Consider the following 27,109-nt stretch of genomic DNA (forward strand, 5'->3'; position numbering starts at 1 on the left):
CTATAGCTTCTCTATACATGCGGGTATCATAATGTGAGGTCCTAGCTATCACGTTTGTCTCACAAATTTTTGTTTCATGATCACCGTCTTTGAAAACGTGTTCCGCTACATCTGATTTGCCAATACGTCCCAATCCATAGTTCCTTTTGTGTTCCGTTAGGCAGGTATTAACACTCTTTTTAGTTGTTCCAATATAGACCATGCCACAGCTACACGGAATTTTATACACACCTGGGGTAGCTAAGGGGTGCCACACTAGCCAGAGATAGTTTTAAAGTCGAAAGCACGTGATGAGTGGTGGCGCCATCTAAGCGCTCTATATAAGCGGGACCTCCAGCGCCTAGCAGCCAGTCGCCGACTCACCTCGGAAGATGTTGCCCGCAGTAGGCAACGAAACGTCAGGAAGGACAAGAAGTTTTATAGTTTTATATATGGACCACGGCAATTCAGCCTGGAAGTTTTAATTAATGAAGACGCTGGCCGTGAAAGCTTACATGTTATGATTCATTGTTGTGCCAGGTCGGTTGATTCTTTTTTATACACCCTGTATATTAGGTATTACGACGGTAAACAGAAAAGCAATACACACATTTTCATAAATAATTTTAATTCAGGATGAATGTTTCTCACTGGAGCGGAGAAACGTGTCTTTCCAATTGAACTATCGAGGCTTCACCCACGATCCGTCGCCTAATTTCCAAATTTCACAAGAGCGATGCTCCACACCTTCTTGTATACTGAATGTTCCATGTAATCGTTTTTTTTTTTTTTTCCTGTACCTTACAAAGTGATAACTGAAAGAAAAATTGACTTAGACAGGTTAACTTAAGGAACATTACTCTTTCTGTGCAGTTATGTAATTAGTTCGTTTAGTTATTTGTCTAGAGAGTTACAGCAATGAGTCACAATTTTTTAAATAAAACATTTTTTTCTGTCTGGCAGCTGATGTGTTGAAACCAACTGCGAAAATATCAATTTATATCGCATTTCTGTCCATTTTAGTGAAGGAGCAGGAAACGTTCAGAGTTTTAGTGGTGGATGCAACATGTTGTACGTTATTATTTGTGTTCAGACGGGAACGGAATATGCACTAAAGTGAGGCATTCATACGAGTGCCCATTCTTCTAAGTGCACAACTCAGTGAGCGTTCTTAACAACCTGCGGGCGAGATGTAAAATTGCTGGTGTCGTGGAGTAGCAAGCTTCCTTGATGCGGTGTTTGCAGTGATATCTCCACGCAAAGAAATCTACTGTCGTTAAGTCGGACAACAGCGCGGGTCATTTCTGAGGACCACGGAGGCCTAACCATTTTCCAGGAAAGTTGTTCTTCATTTCTTGCCCAACTTCAGACTCAGAATGAGCTTAGTGACCAACGAGTTACATCACATACGCCTTTAATGTCTAGACTACACATTCAAGGAGAACATGTAAATTATAGACTTCTAATCAAACTGAGTGCCTGTGGAGTATCGCCTCAATTGTGCAATTGTGAGTTCCTGTTCGTAGTAAGTGGCTGAAAGACGTCGAGCAAAACAGAAGTGGGCGTTCCCTAAGGACGTGTTATAGGACCTAGTCTGTTTTCCATCTATATAAACAACGTAAGAGATAACCTGAGCAGCCTTCTTAGATTTTTTGCAGGTAATGCTGTCATTTACCGTCTTATAAAGTCATCGGATGATCAAAGCCAATTGCTAAATGATTTACACAAGATATCTGTATGGTGCGAAAATTCGCAGTTGACTCTAATTAATGAGCAGTGTGAAGTCGTCCACATGAGTGTCAAAAGGTGATCACTAAATTTCGATTACACGATAAATCATACAAATCTAAAGACTGTAAACTGTACTAAATACTTAGGGACTGCAATCACGAATAACTTAAATTGAAACGATCACATAGACAATGTTGTGGGCAAAGCAAACCAAAGCCGGCGCTTATTGGCAGAATACTTATAAAGTGCAACAGGCCTACTAAAGAGACTGCTTACATCACGTTGGTCCTCCCTCTTCTGCATTATTGCTGTGCGTTGTGGAATCCGAATCACATGGGACAGGCGGAGGATATCGAGAAAGTTCAAAAAGGGCAGGTCATTTTATATTAATGTGAAACAGAGCAGATAGTGCCACGGACATGGTACGTGAATTGTGGTGGCAGTCATTAAAACAAAGGCGTTCTTCATTGCGACAGGATCTTGTCGTGAACTGTCTGTCACCAACTTTCTACTCCGATTGCGATAATATGTTGCTGGCGCCCACCTTCATAAAGAGAAATGATCATCATAATAAAATAAAAGAAATCAGAGCTCGCACAGAAAGGTTTTCCGAGCTCGCCGTTCGAGAGCGGAACGGTAGAAAGATAGCTTGAAGATCGTTCGGTTAACTCTCTTCCAGGCATTTAATTCTGAATTGCAAAGTAAACATGTACAAGTAGATGTAGATAAAAGATAAATACATCTCACTTGTTAGAGTACCTGTGAAGTAGTGTCGACATGATTTCGTCTCTAATGACTTCACACCACGCATTATTGGACCACCTCGTTCGACTACTGACATGACGCTCTCACCTAAGATTTTCCATCGCCCAGTAATACAGATTATGGCGGTCCACTGCAACATTGTTTCCGAATGTGCAACTTTATATGTCGCCGCCATGTCGTTCAGTAGACATATTGAGTTGGGCATTCAGGAAATGGACATTATTTGAATACCTCTGTTAGATGAACATTCCGCCACTAGAACATACATTGAACGCAGGCGATTATGTACAGCGCATTGAACTGACCCAAAAGCTTTCCATGTTTCTAGCTCCCTAACAGAAATTGGCATAAATTTGTTTTAAATTGATTTGTACACAATTGGTTTAAATGCAGTGGCTGTTCAAACATAAACATTCCATTGGCTGTTAAAAATAAACAAACGACGCTTGTGTAGTTAGGAAAGGACACTGTGAACGTGACGTTGCGTCAGCCAGCTGTCAGTTGCTTTCGTTAGTGTGTATAAAGCGAGTGACTAAAATGGTCCACGTTATTGCGCCTCGTGCCAGATGCGGTGCGTGTTGTGCCATTCGCTTCCTTCACGTGGAAGGCGTCAATGCCGCAGACATTCGTATGGCGATGGGGTTGCGAGTGACGGTGCTGTGAGGGAGCGGTGCAGAAAAGTCAAGGCTAGCATCACAGGCGTGCATGCTGAAGGTGTTCGAGGAAGACATTAATGTGTGATGAATGGACTTCCACAGTATCGTGACGAAACTGAGCGTAAGAGACGTCGGATCTCAGTTTCTGTACTTTCTGAAGATGTACCTCCTTAACAATATCTGTTTTGTGCACGTTGGGTACCAAAACGTCTAACCGATATTCGCTCGTGACATTCCTTCACCGCCACCGAGAAAAGAGGAAAGAATTTCTGAACAGAATCGTGACCAGGGACAAGCTGCGGGCCCAGGAAGTGAGCTCTGAAACTAAGAAACAGCACTCATGCTCCCAATACACACCCCAAAAACTTGAAGCACACGCTGTGAATCCGCAAAAGGGTGGTTACAGTTTTTTGAGGTCACAAAGGAATTTTGACAACAGATTTCATGATAGTAGCGCGTGAGAACACTGTGCAGTGACAGATTTATTGTGAGGCTCTAACAAAGCTCCGAAGGTCAGTCCAAAGTAAATGACGCGAGACAACTACCGAGGGCATCATTCTCCTTCACGACAATGCGCGACCCCATACCACGAATGGACCTACGTAAAAACTCAGACTTTTTGGCTGGGAGATATTTCAGCATTCTCCATATAGTCCAGACTTGGCACGAAGAAGAGTCTGTCATTTCTGTCCCAAGATGAAGGTCTGGCTCGCGAGTCAGACTTCATGACCGACGAATAGCTGAAGGGCGCTGTCAGTAACTGGCTGAAGTCAAAACTTCATCTCTGATGAAAGGATAAATAAGCAGATGTCACGATACGACAAATATTTGAATTTGGGTGGCGACTATGTAGAGACGCAGTGTCAGCATGTAAGTACACGTAGTTTATAAGCCGGCCGCTGAGGCCGAATGGTTCTAGGCGCTTCAGACTGGAACCGCACGACTACTACGGTCGCAGGTTCGAATCCTGCGTCGGGCATGGATGTGTGTGATGTCCTTAGGTTAGTTAGGTTTAAGTACTTCTAAGTTCTAGGGGACTGATGACCTCATAAGTTAAGTCCCATAGTGCTCAGAGCCATTTGAACCATTTTTTTGTAGTTTATAAAAAAGTTTTCTATTTTTTTACAGTAGCCAGTCGGAGATTAATTTATGAATAGTCGTCGTACATTGATACGTACGTGATACCTGATAAAAACACTGTTCCATAATAAACTTATGACTCGTTGCTGTAACTCTCTGCCAGATAGCAACCATAAATACACTCCTGGAAATGGAAAAAAGAACACATTGACACCGGTGTGTCAGACCCACCATACTTGCTCCGGACACTGCGAGAGGGCTGTACAAGCAATGATCACACGCACGGCACAGCGGACACACCAGGAACCGCGGTGTTGGCCGTCGAATGGCGCTAGCTGCGCAGCATTTGTGCACCGCCGCCGTCAGTGTCAGCCAGTTTGCCGTGGCATACGGAGCTCCATCGCAGTCTTTAACACTGGTAGCATGCCGCGACAGCGTGGACGTGAACCGTATGTGCAGTTGACGGACTTTGAGCGAGGGCGTATAGTGGGCATGCGGGAGGCCGGGTGGACGTACCGCCGAATTGCTCAACACGTGGGGCGTGAGGTCTCCACAGTACATCGATGTTGTCGCCAGTGGTCGGCGGAAGGTGCACGTGCCCGTCGACCTGGGACCGGACCGCAGCGACGCACGGATGCACGCCAAGACCGTAGGATCCTACGCAGTGCCGTAGGGGACCGCACCGCCACTTCCCAGCAAATTAGGGACACTGTTGCTCCTGGGGTATCGGCGAGGACCATTCGCAACCATCTCCATGAAGCTGGGCTACGGTCCCGCACACCGTTAGGCCGTCTTCCGCTCACGCCCCAACATCGTGCAGCCCGCCTCCAGTGGTGTCGCGACAGGCGTGAATGGAGGGACGAATGGAGACGTGTCGTCTTCAGCGATGAGGGTAGCTTCTGCCTTGGTGCCAATGATGGTCGTATGCGTGTTTGGCGCCGTGCAGGTGAGCGCCACAATCAGGACTGCATACGACCGAGGCACACAGGGCCAACACTCGGCATCATGGTGTGGGGAGCGATCTCCTACACTGGCCGTACACCACTGGTGATCGTCGAGGGGACACTGAATAGTGCACGGTACATCCAAACCGTCATCGAACCCATCGTTCTACCATTCCTAGACCGGCAAGGGAACTTGCTGTTCCAACAGGACAATGCACATCCGCATGTATCCTGTGCCACCCAACGTGCTCTAGAAGGTGTAAGTCAACTACCCTGGCCAGCAAGATCTCCGGATCTGTCCCCCATTGAGCATGTTTGGGACTGGATGAAGCGTCGTCTCACGCGGTCTGCACGTCCAGCACGAACGCTGGTCCAACTGAGGCGCCAGGTGGAAATGGCATGGCAAGCCGTTCCACAGGACTACATCCAGCATCTCTACGATCGTCTCCATGGGAGAATAGCAGCCTGCATTGCTGCGAAAGTTGGATATACACTGTACTAGTGCCGACATTGTGCATGCTCTGTTGCCTGTGTCTATGTGCCTGTGGTTCTGTCAGTGTGATCATGTGATGTATCTGACCCCAGGAATGTGTCAATAAAGTTTCCCCCTCCTGGGACAATGAATTCACGGTGTTCTTATTTCAATTTCCAGGAGTGTATGTTCATAAGTCTGCAAAAAGAGTTACGTTTCATCCGTTAACTTATCCCAGTAAATGTTGCTTCCCCTTATAACTTCGTAATTTACAGAAGAAAAAACGTTATCTTAAAATTTCTTTATAACTGGATTGACTTGGTGTGGTTCATTTTTCTCTCCACTCTCTTTTCCAATGGGCTCTGCCAACGAGTGACAATTTCTTAACTAATTCGCTCTGCTAACGTTATAATTAAGCCTAATACGACGAGAAAGAATGTGAGTTCTTGAACGAACAACTAATATACATTCCGCCAGCCTCTTTTCAATTTGCACTTGTCTTCCATGGTACGTTTCCTCAGAGAGAAAACATTTACGACGATATGGCGGCGTACTCCAAACTAGGCATCCCTACTTTTTGCAGAATCCTGAATCAGACTAGATGAATCTGTTTTTTTGCCAGGCAACTGTTGCTATCTTAGTTCTTTGTCTGTTTCAGTGCCTTCAGCTGGCAATATTTAAAGCAATGATATGTGATACTAAAAAGAAGCGGGAAGTCTTGATATCTGCTCTGAACTCATAATGTAGTTAAATGAAGTTGCACGAAACCAAAGGGCAACAGAATATTTTCCCACGTATGTCAGCGGGTGTAAAATACGAAGACACATTTAATCCATTACAATCCATACTCAATGTGAAAGCTCATTGCACTTGAAAAAGATTACAGCCATGTACCTGCCCTGAACAGGGTGGAAGGTGCACATCGGAATCACCTGTACAAGAAGTTAAATACACGCCAGTGGTTGTTCTAAATGCAGCAAACCAAACGAACTGTGTAACTCGAAAATTTATATAATTTGCGGCCATCCTTCATGAACTTCTAATTTGTTCTTATTTTTCTTAGATTAACAATAGTCCAGAGCTGCTTTGCACATTTCATACACTTAATTGTAATTATTATTATTCTGTTATTTGCGTATGGCCCTGGTGTCTCACACGGTGCTTTTAGACTCGTTTTCCTGGTGTCCATATGGGTCTCATTCTCTCTTTTGTCTTTCTTCAGCTCTCCCGATCCTGCTTTTCTTTTTGTGACTTCATTTTCCAGTTCCAGTCTGATCCATTTAATCCAACAAACCATTTTACAGTTCGACAACCCAAGAGCTTATCTTCTGACTGGACACATTCCTGTCTACCATTTCCACTGCTTCTATCTGGGCTTTCTTATCATAGTTCTTATATTTCCGGTGTGTGAGGTAATCTTTTGTGTCAGCCTCACTGTTTGTAGTCATTGAAAATGGCGTATAATAATAGTAATTATTATTATTATTATTATTATTATTATTATTATTATTACTATATACGTCTCGGCATCTTACACCAATGAAAATCTTTTGAAGTTTGCATATCATGATCCCTTTCTTCGCCATCCTTTCTTCTTGTTCATCGGCAAATTAATCTGTTAAGAGCCCTGTAGTTTTAAAGTTCCGAACACCCAATAGCTTCATGGCGTCGTTTAACTTGTCACTTTACTTCATGCAAATTTATCCATTCATTCAAGATATTTTGTACATTTCACAGTTAAACACCGTTTACTTTCACTCATTTTGGGTTATACTATTGCACTGAAGATAGTAGTCGAGCAGCATGGAGTATGTAGACTCATACCAGTAGCGTCGTCATTGGAACACGACCATTGATACGGAATTGCTACGTGCTTGCGCAGAGCCAGCTATGACACCGCAAACAGGATACCAGTGCAAGCCCGTTATATAATCAGCTTCATTTGTACAGTGTTCTGTTCACCGCATATCTGGTGTTTAATGATGTAAAACAAAAGAATTTCCTGGTTAACTAGCACAAGATACCACAATGTGACCTGCCATGAACTGAATTTTGAAATTATTCTGTTCATTTTTAATAAGCTTTTCTTCCGTTTTTGGCTTTCACGTATTATCTCCTGTTTACTGTGCTAATTTAGGAAAGGTTTATGTTGCCTTTTAATAAAATTTTAATAATTAATGAGAGCCGTTGGAGCATTCAACTTAACAGTGCCGACGAAGCTTCCATTCTTACTTAGAGTTATTGTCATCATCGTAGCTACGCTTCGAACGTGTTAACGGTTTGTTACATAGTGTGTTAGCTAAATACTGAAATGAATTTTCACAAAGCTTCATCAGAACGAATTTTCTTAAAGCTGCATCAGGATCTCTGCTGGCCGAGTAAGAGGGCCTGTTCTTAGAGCCACTCTTATAGACAGAGTTCGACTAAAATGAACAGCACGGTAAAAATATGGGTTGAAGTTCTATTATTTAGAGACAACGTCCCTCGACCATTAACTCAATGGCACTTGTTTGAATCATATCAGCAGTTGTCCCTAGAAACAAACGTTCTGCTTGCAGTTGACAGGGCTGAAAGAAGTCTGATGAACGTTACCGTGCCACCCACATGTGAACAAAAATTCTTGTTGAAGACTCCTCACAGCTGCGGCGTTGGTATTCACACCAGACCGTGCGTAACTCATTCAGTTGTTACCATTATCATGTTGGCGTGGGGAAGTATCGTCCGAAATAGCGCTACGCGTACCAAGGATTCAGCATTTCCGTTCGGAAGTTATCGACCGACCACTCATTCTGCCGTATCGAACAGTTATCCAGCGACAGCTACCTGTTCTTACGCTGGAGACAATGGCTTGGTGTAAAACAGTTGAAGACAATGGGAACTCAAGACCATCGTTGTAAAATGGTTCCATTCCCGGAATGGAAAATGTGCTGTGCGTACTGTAAGACCTTCAGTACACACACCATCAGATTATTTGACTTGTCGCTCTAACGAAGTAGGCGAGTGTCAGCAATATGTCTCGTGGTCTCATCGTGGTGTGTTTACTTAGGTCAGACGATAGAAATGCCACTTGCACACTTAGAGTAGCAGATTGACGGTGACCAACTTTAAACAGAACTTGATTAATTTTCACACACATTTATTAAAGTAATAACAAGCATTAAAATTACTTAACTTGGTTCTGGATGCTATTTACAATTGACAATCTGAAGTTCCTGTGGTATTGGTACGTTAATCTTATTCTCAAATATATCTCTGATACTTGACGAAAGTGTCTATACATTTATCTTCATGGCTATGTACAGGAATATGGTAATCTTATTAGGCGCAGACTGAAACTTGACTATAGACTGGTACAGACAAATGTAGAACTCTTACAGACTGGTACAGGCTAATGCAGACTGGTACAGACTGGTACAGATAAATGCAGACTGACTAATCGGAGGTCTGTACACACGTTATAATACCTCGCGCGTTCATGTATCACTGCGCGAGTGTGATCCGCGAGGAGAAAAGGTTCTACGTTAGCAGCAATCTCATTGGCTGCATTAAATATTAATACGCGGTTCGGCGGAAGCAGAATTTGGTCCGTCTCTATGGCAGCGCCATCTCGTAGTGCGGAGACGAACGAGCGCTGCGCCTGCGCTGTTGTCCTTAGCGGGGCGCGCTCTAGTGGGAAAGTTGTGTACGCTCTGATTGCGCGGAACTATGTACACAACAGAAAAATTCTATGCAGAGAGTTTGAAGACATAATTCAGCGGAGTTTGAAGAAGATAATGCAGCGTGACGAAAAATACTAAAAAGTAAACGCTGATAAAGTGGAAAACTGAAGTAGGTTTGTGCGGAACTATAAACGCCATTAAAACCTTTACGAACGAATACAATGTGTAGTTCTTAGTATTAGAACGACGCAATTCTCTCATGGTATGTCACACTTAAAGTTTAAACTGGGAGCGTACTCGGGAAAAAACTAGGCAAATACGGTCTTCTGTGAACAATGCAGCTATTATCTTGAGGCACTGTTCAAGTATGCACCAAATGATTACATTCTTTGCCTATCCCTCTTGGCGTGGCACCTCGTACTGTATTGACAAGAAGTTCGTCTTGATTATAGTTACTGTGTTCACTTACGAGTGTTTCTTGAGTATTTTCGTCAGTCTGGTAGCCTTAGCCAGTTTGATGAAAGGAAGACATTAATAAAAATCAAGAGCTACGCGAGTCATTGCAAGCTTCAGCGCGAGAACACGAGAGAAACGATCATCGGAATGAAGTACGAGAAATGAGTTGTGCATCAGTAAATGGGTTGTAAGATTACTCAAGAACTATATCACCCTTCCTGGCACTTACCTCGCGCAATGAATTAAAACTTGAGATAAAAACGAATCAGTGCCGCAACTGTTTGTCACACACCATTTGTGAATGCATAGCACGCGAGCAAACTGTCAGTACTTTATGGTGTGTCGGCAGTGATCTACTGGATGCGTGCTCAAACGCCAATGGAAAGCTCTGCGCTAAAACACATAATGTGTACCCGCAGGAAACGGGATGAACTATTTTCTGAGCGCCGGCTGGAGTGGCCGAGCGGTTCTAGGCGCTACAGTCTGGAACTGCACGACCGCTACGGTCGCAGGTTCGAATCCTGCTTCGGGCATGGATGTGTGTGTGATGTCCTTAGGTTAATTAGGTTTAAGTAGTTCTAAGTTCTAGGGGACTGATGACCAAAGAAGTTAAGTCCCATAGTGCTCAGAGTCATTTTTTTTTATTTTCTGAGCACAGAGCATGGACTGACAGTACGACAAAGAAAGACGAAAGTAACGAGGGCTAGCACAAATGATCCTAGCGATAAATTTAACATCAACAATGTGGACAATGTAGCAGACGCAGTGAAGGAAATCCGCTACTTTGGAAGGAAGATAATGCACGAAGGACGATGCGAGGGAGACATCGGAAACAGAACGTTTCAGGCAGACTGAGCACTCCTCACCAAGAGCAGCTTACTGGTGTCAAACGTAGGCGTCAATGTAAGAAATCAATATATGAGACTGGGCGTTTGGAACACAGCACAACACGGGACGCTGTGGAAAAACCGAAAAGGAAGAGAACTGAAGCCTTTGAGATGTGGTGTTTCACACGGAAGCTGAAAATTAATGAAATGAGAAGTTCCTCCGCATAATCGGCGAGGAAAGAAACATACGGAAAACACAAACCAAAGGAAGTGACAGGATGATAGGGCGTATGTTAAGGGTCCTTTCTCCTCAGTCAGCCTATAATACAAGTGATTTTCTCATTTTTGTGTAAAAACCAATGAAGCAATCAACGTAAATCTTTTCGCGCATTATTTATGGATTGTTGCATAACATTTTCTGATTTTTAAAGAACTCCAGTCTTCATCAAGGCCTCCATCCGAGGAGTTAAAGTTGCTCTGTCCAAAATGAGGTGTGTCCATAACTGAAGTCTGTGGTCTGCTAATCGTATCTGAAATCGAAATTCAAATAATTTCCTCAATCTATAGGGTATTGCACACGAAGCAGTGGTAGCTGTAGTTCCTCGAAATCTGACAAAATTATAAAATGGGGGCAGCAATCGCCGACATAGTGTAACTGAGGCGAAATAAGGGGAACCAGCTCGCATTTGCCGAGGTAGATAGAAAACCGCCTTAAAGACCACCCACAGGCTGGCCGACACACTGGACCCGGGCGGATTCGTGGTGGGGATCGGCACGCCTTCCCGCTCGGGAAGTAGCGTGTTAGACAGCGTGTCTAGCCGGGCGGGCCGAGCTTAAGTGTGTGAGTGAGGCCCGCGCCTGGTGCAGAGTGGGCAGAGACGCCTCGCCTCTGAGAGTGACCGTCTGCCGCGTGGCGGGTGTCAGCAGGCAGCGTACGAGTCGCGTGTGGCGCGGCCGCAGGAGCCGTACCGGCCGCCGCCGCCGCCCATCGGCGCGCGCGCCAGCCACGTGGTGACGGAGCAGCAGCGGCGCACGCCCGACGCCTACAGCCGCTCGCAGCCGCCGCCGCCGCCGCCGCCGCAGCCCGCGCGGGCCCCCGCGACAGCGGCGCACCGCGACTACGAGGACGTGTACGACCCGCGATACCGGCCCGCCGCGCACCCTGCCTACCTCAAGGTAAACACGCCGCACCTCCCCTCTCTCGACCCCCCCCCCCTCTATCTCTCTCTCTGATACACACACACACACACACACACACGCACACAAAGAGGACACCCATTTAAAGTACAGCATATGTCAAAAGTATTCCGCTTACTAAATGAAGGTCATAAAACTGATACGTCGCCGGCCGCGGTGGTCTCGCGGTTCTAGGCGCGCAGTCCGGAACCGTGCGACTGCTACGGTCGCAGGTTCAAATCCTGCCTCGGGCATGGGTGTGTGTGATGTCCTTAGGTTAGTTAGGTTTAAGTAGTTCTAAGTTCTAGGGGACTGATGACCACAGCAGTTGAGTCCCATAGTGCTCAGAGCCATTTGAACCATTTTTGAACTGATACGTCGGAAGAACTGGAGGTATATTCACGAGACAAAGTATTAAAAGAGAAACTGGAAAGTGAATCACTGAATTTCATCTGATGGTTCGACCAGTATAGATAAATAGTGATACATGGAAATAAATAGCTTTGTAAATACACAGGGTGAACATTAATAAAGGAGACAAACTTCAGGACGGATTCGTGACTAGAAATAGAGGGAAAAAAATCCTATGAACATGTGTTCGGAAATGCATCGTTGCCACGGCAGATGGCGCTGACGAATGAAAGTTCCTCTGACCATGTGCTGTGTGTTGCCCCCGGAGCGTACTGTAAGCAACAGAAAGGTTCGTCGGTAAAGTGGGCTCAGAGCATACATTTCAAAATATTGATGGTTTGGTGGAAAAACCATCAACAAAATCATTCCCATAATGGGAAATCCGCTTCTGATAATCCTCGCACTCGTTTCAGGTGGCAGGGCTAATATCGGTTGCTCTGCACGATACACATAATCGTATTTGGGTTTACACCATATTAGCGGGCCACTTGCCTGGAGCTTCTACTAGGGTTCGGCTCAAAATCCTGTAGAATCCGGTCCTCCAAATCTGGTGTACGCACACTCCGCCGCTACTCAGCACGTTCCTCGTGGTCACACAAGTGCACAAAAAGGAGTTGAAATCTTGTGTGATGTGGCTGGTGTCTGTGAGGGTACTTGTTTTGCCTCACCCGTGCTGCCTCTCGACCGTTTCCACCTGGTTGGCCATGCACAAACACCATCTCGGCTTGTTCCCGACATGAATACCAGACCATTCAGCTGCTTACAGTGCGCTGCGTCAATCACACGGCCTGCAACATACAAGGAACTCACTGCACGTTGTCACAGGAACTTTCGTTCGTCAGTGCCATCTACCGTGCCAACGATACATTTCCGGTTCCATGTTCATAAGACCTTTCTTCCTCCATTTCTAGTCAGGAATCCGTCCTGCAGTTTGTCAATTTTATTACTGTTCACACTGTTTGTAAGCAAATAATGATACAGAACATTAAGAAATATATCTTCTGTACGGAAGAATAGTACGAAAAAGAGTAGCACGAATGAATAGTCAGGAGACATGTCGACAATATGTAATATATCTTAGTAGCTTTTGCTTGTATGTTTGCTGTTTTCATTCTGTGCTGTGCACAAAAATTTTGTGTGGTATTTAGCATGTGTGAAGCCAAAAGCGTAAGTGGAAATTCCCTACATTAAGATCGATGATCAATTAGAAATTACATTTGTTTTTATATATTAGAGTAAGGACAATAGAACAATGCGTTATCCCACAATCGAAAACTTCAGCAAACATGGCATAGCACACAAAACACTGACTTGAAGATGGGAATAATTTTCCGAAACGTGTCGTGTGAAACGTAAATGTAATCAATATCGTGACAGGTACTACAGAAGATCTTTTCATAAACGAACCCAGTGTCAGGGATACAGGACTGTGGGTGTTGTTGTTCCGGTGACAGGCGGAAGCGCCTCCCCCGGCGCCCCCCGCCGCCGCCACCGCCCCCGCGGGCGGGCTGCCGCGCGACGTGCTGCCGCCGCCGGCCATGTACCGCACGGCGCCGCCCAGCCGCCAGCAGCCGCCGCCCCCGCGGCCGCACAGCGCCGACCTGCTCCACCTGGACCCGCGCCGCACCTACCCGCCCCCGCCCGCCCACGCGCCTGTGAGTATCGCAGCCCGGCGCGCCGTCGGCACCTTCTCCACACCACACTCGCAAAAGTTCCGCTTGATCGGCAGCGCCGAAAAATCCTAATTAATTGCTCGAAATCAGTTTCCCACCACGTGCTCACTTGCGAAAATTTTCGTGTTCAGATTTAAGGCAGCAGGGAATGAAAGAAACTATTTAAAACTAAAAGTTAAAGAAAAAGATATCTTCATCGAAAAATACACTGACGGAAATGGAAACTGTTTCACAGTGAAACACCAGCGCACTATTTATCGAACTTGGCGAAGTTATTCGTGACATACACAGGTCGTTTAGGCTTCCTTTCCGTTCTGAACTGATGTCCATCATCCACAAGAGATCTACCTATATATATAGAGTGAAGCGAAATTCGTGCATTCGGGCTTCGCAGCGCGACTTCTCACATGCCAGCGATAAAAAAATGTCTGTCGCAAAATTTCATCCGGAGAGTGCATCCGGCAGAAAAAGGACGTTAAAGAGTGGCAATCTGGCAACACTGTAACCACATGTACGGTAACTACCTTTGTCAGGACGTGTTAGTTGTGCGGCATAGTTGGTGCAGAGCATACAATTTTGGGTTCGCATGCAGGAGGTCGTGGGTACGATCCTAGGTTGGGGCGCAATTTTTATTTGCTAATTTCATTCTGACATTTCATACTGTAATACACGCCGTTTCTTACGTCACATGTGTCCTAAATTTACAACATTTTCTAATTCTGAACGTAACAAGTACGTGGTTAAGACAAATAAGAAATAGAAACTGAAGTTGAAGCAAATGACGTGTCATAGGACAGAATTACTGTTCCATGTAATGCGCATTACCTCTCTGACAGATATTGTTGTGCACGATTCATACCGACGTTGCTAATTGTGAAATGTTCTCTTTCCAATTACACTGTGTGTCCCTAACGGTAACAGACGTTATGTTTCCACAATCCCACCGATAGAATAATAATAATAATAATAATAATAAGGCGTTGAAATACGTACTAAACAGTATGCGGTTACCAGGCTCAGTGTTCAAAGGCATGGCACCATGGTGATAACACATACAAATAGTAACCGGGTTTGAATATTATTCGCAGAGTACATTGGTAGTCCTATTGGTAACGTAAGGCCATAACGAAATGTACGGACCTGAACGAGGCAAGAATAATAGTTGCTACTAATCTCTGGGAACCAGTGGAGGAGGATACAAAGAAAACAGGTTTCGCATCAACTGGATGAGGTACTTGTGAAATTCCATGACATGAAAAGGGCTTTTTTCGAAGCTGACCAATCTTCCATTTTTTACGATTGTAGTATGTAAGTGCACGTGTTTTCTAGAGGACCCGCTGCAGTCACTGTTGACGATTAAGATGCCAGATACCATACCACCTGCACTATATTTACCAAATAAAAAACATAGGCCTCAATCCAGGATCGAACCATCCACCTGCTGCATGATAACCCAAAACGCTATTCACTGCACCAACTGTACAGCACAAAGACTGGGTGCTGACAGAGGCAGCTACCGTACATGTGGTTACAGTGTTGCCAGATTGTCACTCTGTAACGTCCTTTTTCTGCCGGCTTCTTTTGACACCTCTGCAATGTAGGTCAAAACCGCGATATCCAGCGTTGAAATCACGCGGCTTTCTTAGCAATCTTGTCGTGCTCTCCTGATGTCATCCAAAATATGACGAGAGTTTCTACGATGACATACTACAAGTTTTAACTCATCCCGAATATGCTCGGCAGACTTCATGACTGTAGGGTCAACAGGGTATTTCATTCTGTTCATTCCTGCCTCCTAAAAACAACTTTTGTCGAGGTAGGCGCGTTGTCCTCGTGCATTATTGTCTTGAAAACCGAACCCATCGCCGAAATATGAATTGTAGGGCTGGACTATACACTGCCCGTTGAGAAGTAAATGAATATCCACTGCTGGAAGTTAATATAAGCTGTGCCCACCCTTCGCCTTCTTGACGGCTTAACCTCTCCAGGGGACACCTTTAGTCTGTGGAGGATTAGCACCAGATTCTTTCTCAAGAGGCGAAAACGGAGAATGTAATAATGTAAGACGCTACGTTCTGGAGGGAATTCGAGGTTCTAGCCCATCTCAAAGATGTACGATTGCTTTCAGATAGGGACTCTCGGCCAATCCTTTTCAGGAACGTTATTGTTATTTGTGACAGGGTGCATTCCCATGCTGGTACAAACAGTCATCGTGTCTGAACTGTTCCTCAGTTTTACGCAGTACACAACTGGTGTTAAATATACCCTATCCTTAAGCACAATATGGGGACTACACACTAACCATGAAAAACACCACCTCCTGCGTATTTCACTGCCGGCATTGCACAGGATGGCAGCTAACGTCCTCCAGGTATTCGCCAAAGCTACAACCTTACGTCGGATTTCAACAGGGTATGACGTCATTCGTCACTCTAAATCACTCGTTTCCAGTCGTCCACCGCCCAGTGCCGTCGCTCTTTGCACTCCGTCAATCGTCCCTTAGCACTGACTACAGAAATGCCTGGCTAATGAGGAGCATCGCAACCATCCTAGCACGTTGTTTCTAACTCCCTACGCACAGTCATTGTTCCATCTGGACTGCTGGTGGCACTATGGAACTCGCGAATGATTCCTTCCGCCGATTTCATGTGGTTCTTTATAACCATCCTCCGCAGAGCTCCACAGCCCATTTCCGTCAGTTAATGAGGTCTGGCTGGTCTTAGTGTAGCTATGGTTGGTCACATAACTAACATTCGACTTGGGCAGCTTTAGAACGACTAAAATGTCCCTGATCGATCTTGTAGTCAGATAACGTACAGTGACTAGTCCACGTTCCACAATTAGTAGTCCACTTCCGAAGTTACGGAGAGTAGTCCACTTCCCAAGTTATGGAGCCCTCTGGTGTTACTCCTGTACTGACAACACAATAATCCCTACCGCCTTTTATGCTGGTGAGATAGGCTCTCGTGACATCTGCTGGTCAGTTCCGCATTACATAGGAGTGTCGGAACGCTTTTTATCAGGTACTGTAGGTTGGAGGATTTTGCAATGTTTGTAGAGTCCTTCCAATGGCGCAATTCCTACAGGTCCCAGAGGAGAACATCTAGTAGGGCGTTCAGATGTCACAGGTAGGAACGTCAGCGAGCATGAACGTTAGGGCTGGACGTGTGCTCTCCTAGCGAAACTGTTAAGATGACTACTCTCAATAATGCTGACATAAATTTTTTAATAGCTGCACCTGTTTCGACCGATTAGCCGTAGATATTCATTGGTTGCTTCGAAGCGTGCTGGACGTTAACGTTCACATGTGGCCGCTACTAGTGGACTCAATGCTCTAATAGTACCGTCATGGAAATACCGACTCCTAGCATGTTGTGACACATTCATCATACTATCAATATTTAATGACGAATCAGTTGAAACTGGAATACGCACTAAACGTTTCATGTCAGCATTGACTGCAACAAACTTTATACCGTATGGGCAAAATGAAACTGATTCAGTAAATATTTCACGCATCTTAAGGTAGGCAACGCAACTTACATTTTCTGCCCCAACTGCATATGATGTACTCGAATTTTGGAATGACTATCGAAAGGTGTGTGAAACATTTTCCAGGCCAGTTTACGACCCTGCATATAAAATAATGTGCAGAATGGTGCTCTTTGCCAATAACATTGGAAATATGAACAGTGCCATTACGTACACATTGTACTATAGGTTCAGCATTTCTGAACGGGTTGCACTGACATTTCTCTGTATCTTCTTTGATTTGTCCCCCATCGATATATTCCTCCCGTTACAGTCTATTTAATTCATTTCATACTAAATTACCGGGTCGTGGTGGACGACCTAGAAAATATTTCCTCTTATGGTTAAGTGGGTCTCTCCTACACTTTCGAGTAATTCTTCATTACGAACGACATCTCAATACGCCCATGGCGAGCGAAGTGAAGTAAAAGTAACACCCCGGATTCGTTCTCGGGACGACGGTGTTTCAGATTCCCATCTGACCATCCGCATCAAAATTTGAAATGGTTTCTCTAAACCGATTAAGGTCAACGCGATGTTAGTACATCTGAAACGGGACATGGCCGATCTCCTTCTGTAGTCCCAGCTTGTCTTGCGTCTCTAATGATCCCGTCACCGACGGGACGCTGAAGCCCTATCCTCCTTTCTTCCTTCTGTGCTTGTATGTTTCATTTGCTTTTCACAACTTATGATCACAGTCACTATTAAATTATGAATGTATATTTCATATATTTATGTTTATATTTTATTTATAAAAATGCCTGCCAGTAGCAAAGTATTTATTTCCTTGTTATTATTTATTTATATTTTAGTTTATTTATAAGTAAGTCTAACAGTAGCAGAGTTACTGTCCTCGACGGAAAAAATATTTTGCTTGCATTCCGTATTAAATTATGAAGAATCAAAGACATGTACCTTTTGAGTGACAACACTGTTACACGCTTAATCAAATAATCTGATATATAAAAATGCCGCTGTTCCATTTCCTCCTGTGCCTGTCGCTATTTAAAGCTTGCTAGTTTCGATAAATCGACGACAATAACTACACAGTTACTTTCGCTGAAACTCTCCCGATGCGCGGAACAAATAAAACTTTAAAAGTAAAAGATGAAAACAGGGTTCTAAAGAATAAAGAAATGTTCGAAATTAAGAAAGTAAGCTGCGTCAGTTTGATAGAGCGTAAGGCAATGTAATATATAGTCAATTACCTTGAGAAGAGTAGTTGCACCGACTTTATATCTTAACTGATGGCACCCTTGAGTGTGACACTTAAGGTACTGTGAAGAGAATGGAGCAGCACTCTCCCTACACAGAACATTCCGCATCTACTATGGGAGCGACGTCGTTTACTGCTGAAGACATGCTACTACAAGACAAGTCTTGTGGTGTCGAGTGTAATCGGACAGGGTGGTGGAAGGGGGTGGGGTGGGGGAGCGGGAAGGGGTGGGGAGCGGCGGGGGGAGGGAGGGTGATGACGACATAATTGCCTATTCCACTAGCATAGCAACACCTTCTCTACTGTTTGTCACGAGGAAACGGCGTGTGGGATTGTGCGTCCAGTTGAAGGTAGTGGCCGTATAGGCAAGCGCATCATCGTGATAAAAACTGGTTCCGGCTGCACATAAAAAAAATCGATAAATAAATGTACGTCCGTTGTCACTTCGTCAGCTAAACCAAAAGTCGTCTGTGGAGCAGGACGTCTTCCACCCCTCAGCCACCCCCCCTCCATCCCCTTCCTCACACATGTGTTGGTTCAGATATGCTTTTGTGTCTACTGCTGTGAAGAGGGGTCAGTGGTGCATTCATTCCAGCTTTTCATACATAACACCTTCACAATGAGTACCGAAGACAAATCAAATGCCGGTCGGAGTGGTCGAGCGGTTCTAGGCGCTACAGTCTGGAACCGCGCGACCGCTACGGTCGCAGGTTCGAATCCTGCCTCGGGCATGGATGTGCGTGATGTCCTTAGTTTAGTTAGATTTAAGTAGTTCTAAGTTCTAGGGGACTGATGACCTCAGATGTTAAGTCCCATAGTGCTCAGAGCCATTTGAACTATTTTTTAACAAATCAAAGTTTAATGTTACGGCGGAGACTGCACGTAGCAAGAAGCATGATTGGTATGGGGTGGTGAAGCTTACTGGACATTGTTGAAGTTTCGAGAACATACCTTCACCGAGGAGTCAAGCAATATATTGGTCTCTCCTACGTATTTCTCGCGAAGAGACCATGAGGATAAAATCAGAGAGATTAGAGCCCACACAGAGGCACATCGACAATCCTTCTTTCCACGAACAATACGAGACTGGAATAGAAGGGAGAACCGATAGAGGTACTCAGGGTACCCTACGCCACACACCGTCAGGTGGCTTGCGGATTATAGATGTAGATGTAGATGTAGACATGCCTTTTGATGTCTTTTGTAGCGTTCTCTTTTACTTTGCATCAACCACTACACAATCTGATACCGCAAAGCACTCTTGCACATTCGATGGTGACACTCTACGACTGGGAACAGCAGTAGCCACAAAACGTACCTGGGGCTGGTGGCGGTTCTATGCGTTCGAGCATTTAACGACGAATATTGGATATCGATGGCCACGGTATCTTCTGGTCGTACTTTGGCCGAGCGTCACAGATGCCGAATAACTGATGCTAAATAATCGCCAACTTCTTTTCTTTTGAGATTAGGAATAAATCTGGCTCCGACTGCAAAAAAAAAATGTTCAGTTTCTCAATCCTATAGCATCACTCAGGAGCCTCTTCAGTGGCCAGCAGCATATCACGATTGAGGTTATCTTCCATCGACCACTAAGGGAGCAGGTCCAAATATGTCGAAGTGTATAATCGAATCACATATAAAGTTAGGTTCATGGCTAGTCATACATAGTTGTATCAATTCAGCATCAATTTAAGTAAGGCGGATCACATAATGGATACTGATAGACAGCAAGTTTAGTCAGGACCATTTGTCGTTAATTCTCAATACTATTTCGCCGTTCAGCGCGAAACCAATGTGACTCGTTTCCCCAACAACTTCCCTTTCCCAGCTAAGATTCTGGATACACTACTGTCGTTAGGTACTATACTTCTCATTTTGACTCTTTTAAAACACGTAGATCATTACACAATTAGATAAAAATGGAATGTTGAATGAGTGAAAAGGAACGAGTCCCAACAATGTCCGGTTACGAGGATGGGCTTTAGTACCCGAAAGTGATTCGTATTCCCAACCCAGCCCAAGTATAGATACGGGAGAGAGGTGAGGCCCACACTCCGTCCACAGGGGCGCTGTCACCGCCGCGGGTGTGACGCGCGGATCCGAGACTGTGTAGACACAGTGGCCCGTACTTGCCGGTCAGTCACTCTCTAGTCTATGAAGCCTTCAGTGTGCGCCATTGACCTTGCCTATTTTATGTTTTTGATTCGCGTTGCTCTCGGTATACGCTTAAGACTACTTCGTTACACTCTGAATTTGTTTTCGGTTAACCATTCTCTTCACCGACCTTTTCTTTATTTTTGGCTTCGGGCAGCAAATACCATACATCCGACGGTAGTTACAAAAGTGCCATGTTAACGTAATTAGCATTTCTACAGCAGAACAATAAAAAGAGTTCAATGTATCGACGTAAGTTCTGAAAGTAAAATAAAAATACTAAAAGACGAACACCAAACACCTAGTAGCAGCTACAACAATCATCAGATTGTGAAATACAAAGATAAACTAGTCATAAAAATTAAAAAACACAAAATTACGGACAAGGTTCGACCCGGGCCTGTTCCAGAAGAGAATGACATCCACAGCAACTTATAATCGAAAACTCGATAACGGTATCGTCTAAAGAGATCAGTTCTTAATACAAAGTAAAACCAAAAACTGACGTTCCGGTTTTCGACCCGGGCTATTTCCATGAGGAGACAAGATTATACAACTTGTAGGTCAAAGCTAAATAATACCTATAGAATACCTCTATATATACCTATATAATACCTATATACAGGGTAACAATAATTGAACTATATGAAAAGAAACGTAAATTAGTTACAAACTACGGCATACACACACTTTATTCAACATGTAAACATCTCTGCAGATATTGGGATTTAGGTTATGAGATGTTCGATATGCCTGCCATCATTCACGGTCATGTGGCGCATATGAATAGCGAAATTGTGGCTGACCCGCTGACGTGTCGAAACATCGATGCTGTCGATGACCTTCTGAATGGGCATTTCCAGTTCAGCAATGGTTTTGAGGTTATTGCTTTATACCTTGTCCTTAATGTAGACCCACAAAAAGACGTCGCATGTGTTGAGATCCGGATAATATGGCGGCCAATCGAGGCCCATGCCAGTGGCCTCAAGGTGTCCCAAAGCCAGAATGCGGCCCCAAAAGTGCTCCTTCAGGACATCAAACACTCTCCTGGTCCAATGGGGTTGACATCCGTCTTGCATGAACCTTATCTTGTCGAAATGAGGGTCACTCTGGATAATGGGGATGAAATCATCTTCCGAAACCTTCACGTACCGTTCGGTAGTCATCGTGCCATCAAGAAATATCGCACCGATTATTCCGTGACTGAACATTGCGCACCACGCAGTCACCCGTTGAGGGTGAAGAGACTTCTCGATTCAAATGGTTCTAAGCACTATGGGACTTAACATATGACGTCATCAGTTCCCTAGACTTAGAGCTACTTAAACCTAACTAACCTAAGGACATCACAAACATCCATGCCCGTAGCAGGATTCGAACCTGTGACCGTAGCAGCAGCGCGGTTCGAGACTGAAGCGCCTAGACTTCTCGATCGCGAAATGCGGATTCTCAGTCCCCCAAAAGCACCAATTTTGCTTACTGACGAACCCATTCAAACGAAAGTGGAATTCGTCGCTAAATCAAACCATGCAAGTGCATACTAATTCCCATCATTCCCCGCGGCTAACAGTCCATTTTGAACTTCCTAACGCACAAACCTTTCAGAAGTAACGATGATTTTATTTCATGCAGTTCAATAATTGTCACTCTGTACTTCGAAACCCTAATGTAAAGCAGGTGCACTTCAAGAGAGAGAGTAGCACATCGCAGCCGATATTTTGTACGAAACCACCCGTGCAGCCGAGCTATACGCCAATATGACGTGTGACGGAGCCGCCACCACCGTTGTATCTTGATCACAGTGTCCAGAAGCGATAAATTTCATCCAGTATAGGTGGTCGTGACAACAACCGTGTCCCAGCTTCATGCAGGTGAGAGAGGTCACATGACATCTACTAAGCTTCACAGAGGTGAACCATGCCCGCAAACAGACGTTCGGTTGTGTGGCCCCCATGTGCTTGCCCTTATGGTACTAGGATACTTACCGGTCACAATTCCAGTCGCATTAAGCAGCTTTCTTGAGCGTCGAGTTGTGATTCGTATAAGGGACAGGGGGTTTTGAGCGGAACTTTCCTTCCGCAATATCACTCGCAGCGAGTGATATTGCCTCGACGCCATTCTACCCAAAGTAAGCGGATGCCAAAGTCCAATGTCCGCGCATCTATGATGGCCTCGATTACATCCAAGATATATCCGTTGGTCTTTTTATCAAACGTCGAATGTTGCCGTTTCTGCAACACACTATGCGAATCCAAGAGGATCAACACGAACCGGAAAGTCTGTGTCCAATAATAAATAGACTTCCTGATGTCCAGTAACTCCACCGTATAGGCAGACGTTTCCGGCGGCAGTGCAAACATTTGGTATGTGTCGCTAAAGGGGCACATCCCCCTCACTTTTAAAGCCATCCGCATTGACGTAACCAAGGCCAACGTCGGGTAAGGAAGTGCTCGAGGTCGTGATTAATGTTCTCTGCGGTCTGAAATCGGATGGCAAGTACGACACCGGGGCTGGGGTGAACGGAGTACCAAACGGGGACCAAAAGCAAAGGAGTTTCGAGTCTTATACGACTAGCGGTAAAAGATATCGCCATTCCTCATAGCTGCGAATTAGTAAGGGAGTTCGGTTCGCCCTTCACCTGTAAGGTTCCTTCGTAAGCCCCCAGAATTGAACCACCGCACTGAGAGAGGCACAGTCACATGTGACGAATTCCGCTGTTATCGACCTCACGAACCGCCTGTTTCTTTGCGTTACTGCCAGTGTCAGCGATCGTAAGCTGTGTTCTACCTGCGCAGAAGTCCTTCCCCGGTAGCTGAGTGGTCAGCGTGACAGAGTGTCAATCCTAAGGGCCCGGGTTCGATTCCCGGCTGGGTCGGAGATTTTCTCCGCTCAGGGACCGGGTGTTGTGTTGTCATAATCATCATCATTTCGTCGAAAGACTTGCACCCGGCGAACGGTCTACCCGACGGGAGGCCCTCGTCATACGACCTGCGTAGAGCAGGATAGAAAATGGTCAAAATAAAACTGGCCAATATAGTGCATCTTAAGACTGGCCCAACTTGCATCATCGGCCTTACGTGTGGATGATGCAAGTTGGGTTGCGGGTGACGTTCATTGGAGTGCTTGTGCTAAGATGCATTGTCCGGGCGAGTTTTATTTTTGCCGTCGTGTAGTTCCCAGAGATGACCGGATTTGCCCGCCTCTAGTTCGCTGACGGCGCGCAGCAGCAGCAGCAGCAGCCGGTAGCGGCCCCGGAGGGCTCAGAGGGTGCGGGCACGCTGCCGCAGGTGGCGCTGTACCTGCCGCACTCGCTGCCGCACGCCCACGCCCACGCGCACGCCCACGCGGGCGGCCGCCACCACCTGCCGCGGCCCAAGTCCAGCATGGACGTGGCGCCCGCCGCCGCGCCCGCCCCCGACTACTGGTCGGAGGAGGCGTATGCCGACAAGATGCGGCGCCAGCTGGCGGCGCAGCAGCGCTTCCTGCGCTCGGCCAGCGCGCGCCTGCCCGCCCGCGGCTCGGGGGCCGCCACCCAGCAGGAGGCGCTGGCGGCGGGGGCGGCGCCGCCCCCGGAGCACCGCCACACGCTACCCGCGGTCGCCAAGCCCGCCGCCGCCGCCTCCGTCGCGGCACAGCATCACCCGACGACGCCCCATCGTTCGCAGCAGGTTTGTAGCCACTCGTTTTGCAATCCAAACGTAAAAAATGGCGAACCACTTACAAAATTACATGTGGCAATTGCCCGAAATTTTACATCGGCCAAACAGGAAGAGCCTTACTAACAAGACACAAGGAACATATCCCTACTAAAGTTGGAGATGGCACGCGTGGTTCGACATTCGCTAAACACTTAGTGCAAACGGCTCACGCACCCAATCCTCCTTATACTACTCAGCTCTTGCATTGCGAAGTGAAGGGTGCGAAGTTGGATATTTTGGAACCAATGCAAAATTTTTAAACACTTACTATATGACAAGAATTACCTTCTTAACGACCAGCCGCAGCTGCGAAACAAAAACTTTTTTGAGGGTTTTCAACCGTTGTTCCGTGCCATGGGGTTTTTTTAGGCTAGGCAGTAGGTGTCCTGATGAACACTCACCAGTCGACGTGCAGGCAGGGAAATCAGGACGCGCTCAGTGTAAAGACACTTCAGCTATCAAGATATTAGCAGTAAATTTTCAGAGTATTCGGAATAAAGTTCCTGAATTTACTGCCCTCCAGGAAGCGCGTGGCGCGCAAATTATTCTCGGAACTGAGACATGGCTCAACCCTGAGATAGGAAGTTCTGAAATATTTAGTGAAGGTTGGAACGTGTATCGGAAAGACAGATTAGACACCGTAGGAGGTGGTGGCTTCATTGTAGTTGACAAAAATATTGTGTCTACTGAGGTCGAAGTAGAGTGTGATTGTGACGTTATCTGGACACGTTTAACACGGCTAGGGGAAATAAAGTTAATTATGGGGTGTTATTACCGGCCACCAGGTTCCACCGTGGCAGTTCTAGAATCATTCAAAGGGAGTCTACATTCTGTATCGCAGAAGTACCCGGATCATGTTATATTAGTCGAAGGCGACTTCAACCTACCTAGATGTCTATGGGCTCATTACAGGTGGTACAGACAAGCCGTCGTGTGAATTACTTTTGAACACATTATCTGAAAACTGTCTTGAGCAGCTAAATCGATAGCCAACGCGTAATGAGAATATTTTAGATCTGGTAGCCACGAACAGACCAGACCTCATCGACGGTGTCGGTGCTGGGATAGGGATTCGTCATCATGACGTCATTACGACTATGGTTACGAAAATTAAAAAGTCGGTCAAGAAGGCTTGGAGAGTATTCTTACTAGAAAGAGCAGATAAACAGTCGTTAGCAACCTCCTTAGTAAATGAATCGACTTCATTTACTTCCGGTACGATGGACGTGGAAGAATTATGGGCAAATTTTAAACACATTGTAAATCACGCATTGGACAAGCATGTGCCGAAAAAGTGGGTTACGGACGGAAAAGAAGGCTAGTAGAGTATTCTTACTAGAAAGAGCAGATAAGCAGTTGTTAGCAACCCCCTTAGTAAATGAATCGACTTCATTTACTTCCCGTACGATGGACGTGGAAGAATTATGGGCAAATTTTAAACACATTGCAAATCACGCTTTGCAGAAGTATGTGCCGAAAAAGTGGGTTACGGACGGAAAAGACCCACCGTGGTTTAACAGCGCAATTCGGAGAATGCTCAGGAAGCAAAGGCAGTTGCACTCGCGCTGCAAGAAAGATCGGGAGAATGAGGACAGGCAAAAGTTAGTAGAGATTCGTGCTGCTGTAAAAAGAGCGATGCGCGAAACATTCAACCACTACCACCGTCATACCTTAGCAAAAGATCTTGCTGAAAACCCAAGGAAATTCTGGTCTTACGTAAAATCGGTAAGCGGGTCGAAGGCTCCCATCCAGTCACTCACTGATCAATCTGACCTGGCAACGGAAGACAGCAAAACGAAAACTGAAATTTTAAATTTAGCATTTGAGAAGTATTTCACGCAGGAGGATCGTACAAACATACCGCCGTTTGAGTCTCGTACAGATTCCCGTATGGAGGACACAGTGATAGCCATCGCTGGGGTTGTGAAGCAGCTGAATGGGTTGAAAATAAATAAATCGCCAGGTCCTGACGGGATTCCAATTCGGTTTTACAGAGAGTACTCTACTGCATTGGCTCCAACGTAAAGTCCCGAGCGACTGGAAAAAAACGCAGGTGACGCCTGTATATAAGAAGGGTAGAAGGACGGATCCTCAAAATTACAGACCAATATCCTTAACATCGGTTTGTTGCAGGATTCTCGAATATATTCTCAGTTCGAATATAATGAATTTATGATGACTGGGTGTTGTGTGATGTCCTTAGGTTAGTTAGGTTTAAGTAGTTCTAAGTTGTAGGGGACTGATGACCATAGATGTCCCATAGTGCTCAGAGCCATTTGAACCATTTTTTTATAATGAATTTCCTTGAGACAGAGAAGTTGTCCATGCATCAGCACGGCTTTAGAAAGCATCGCTCCTGCGAAACACAACTCGCCTTTTTTTCACATGATATCTTGCGTACCGTGGATGAAGGGTATCAGACGGATGCCATATCCCTTGACTTCCGGAAAGCGTTTGACTCGGTGCCCCACTGAAAACTCCTAACTAAGGTACGAGCATATGGGATTGTTTCCCAAGTATGTGAGTGGCTCGTAGACTTCTTAAGTAATAGAACCCAGTACGTTGTCCTCGATGGTGAGTGTTCATCGGAGGTGAGGGAATCATCTGGAGTGCCCCAGGGAAGTGTAGTAGGTCCGCTGTTGTTTTCTATCTACATAAATGATCTTCTGGATAGGGTG

At 45.5% G+C, this 27,109-nt stretch overlaps 1 protein-coding gene across 1 annotated transcript in view; it reads left to right on the forward strand.

Annotated features, from left to right (window-relative positions):
* Positions 1-27,109, forward strand: part of LOC126199424 (uncharacterized) — a gene marked incomplete at its 5' end in the record, with an annotated part of 737,054 nt that overhangs the window by 147,010 nt on the left and 562,935 nt on the right. The window contains 2 exons of the mRNA XM_049936342.1: positions 11,437-11,745; positions 23,940-24,401. Coding sequence (XP_049792299.1) covers positions 11,437-11,745; positions 23,940-24,401 — 771 coding nt within the window. The remainder of the gene's footprint in view (positions 1-11,436; positions 11,746-23,939; positions 24,402-27,109) is intronic.

The sequence above is a fragment of the Schistocerca nitens genome, chromosome 8 (assembly GCF_023898315.1).
Source record: "Schistocerca nitens isolate TAMUIC-IGC-003100 chromosome 8, iqSchNite1.1, whole genome shotgun sequence".
NCBI classification, from domain to species: domain Eukaryota; kingdom Metazoa; phylum Arthropoda; class Insecta; order Orthoptera; family Acrididae; genus Schistocerca; species Schistocerca nitens.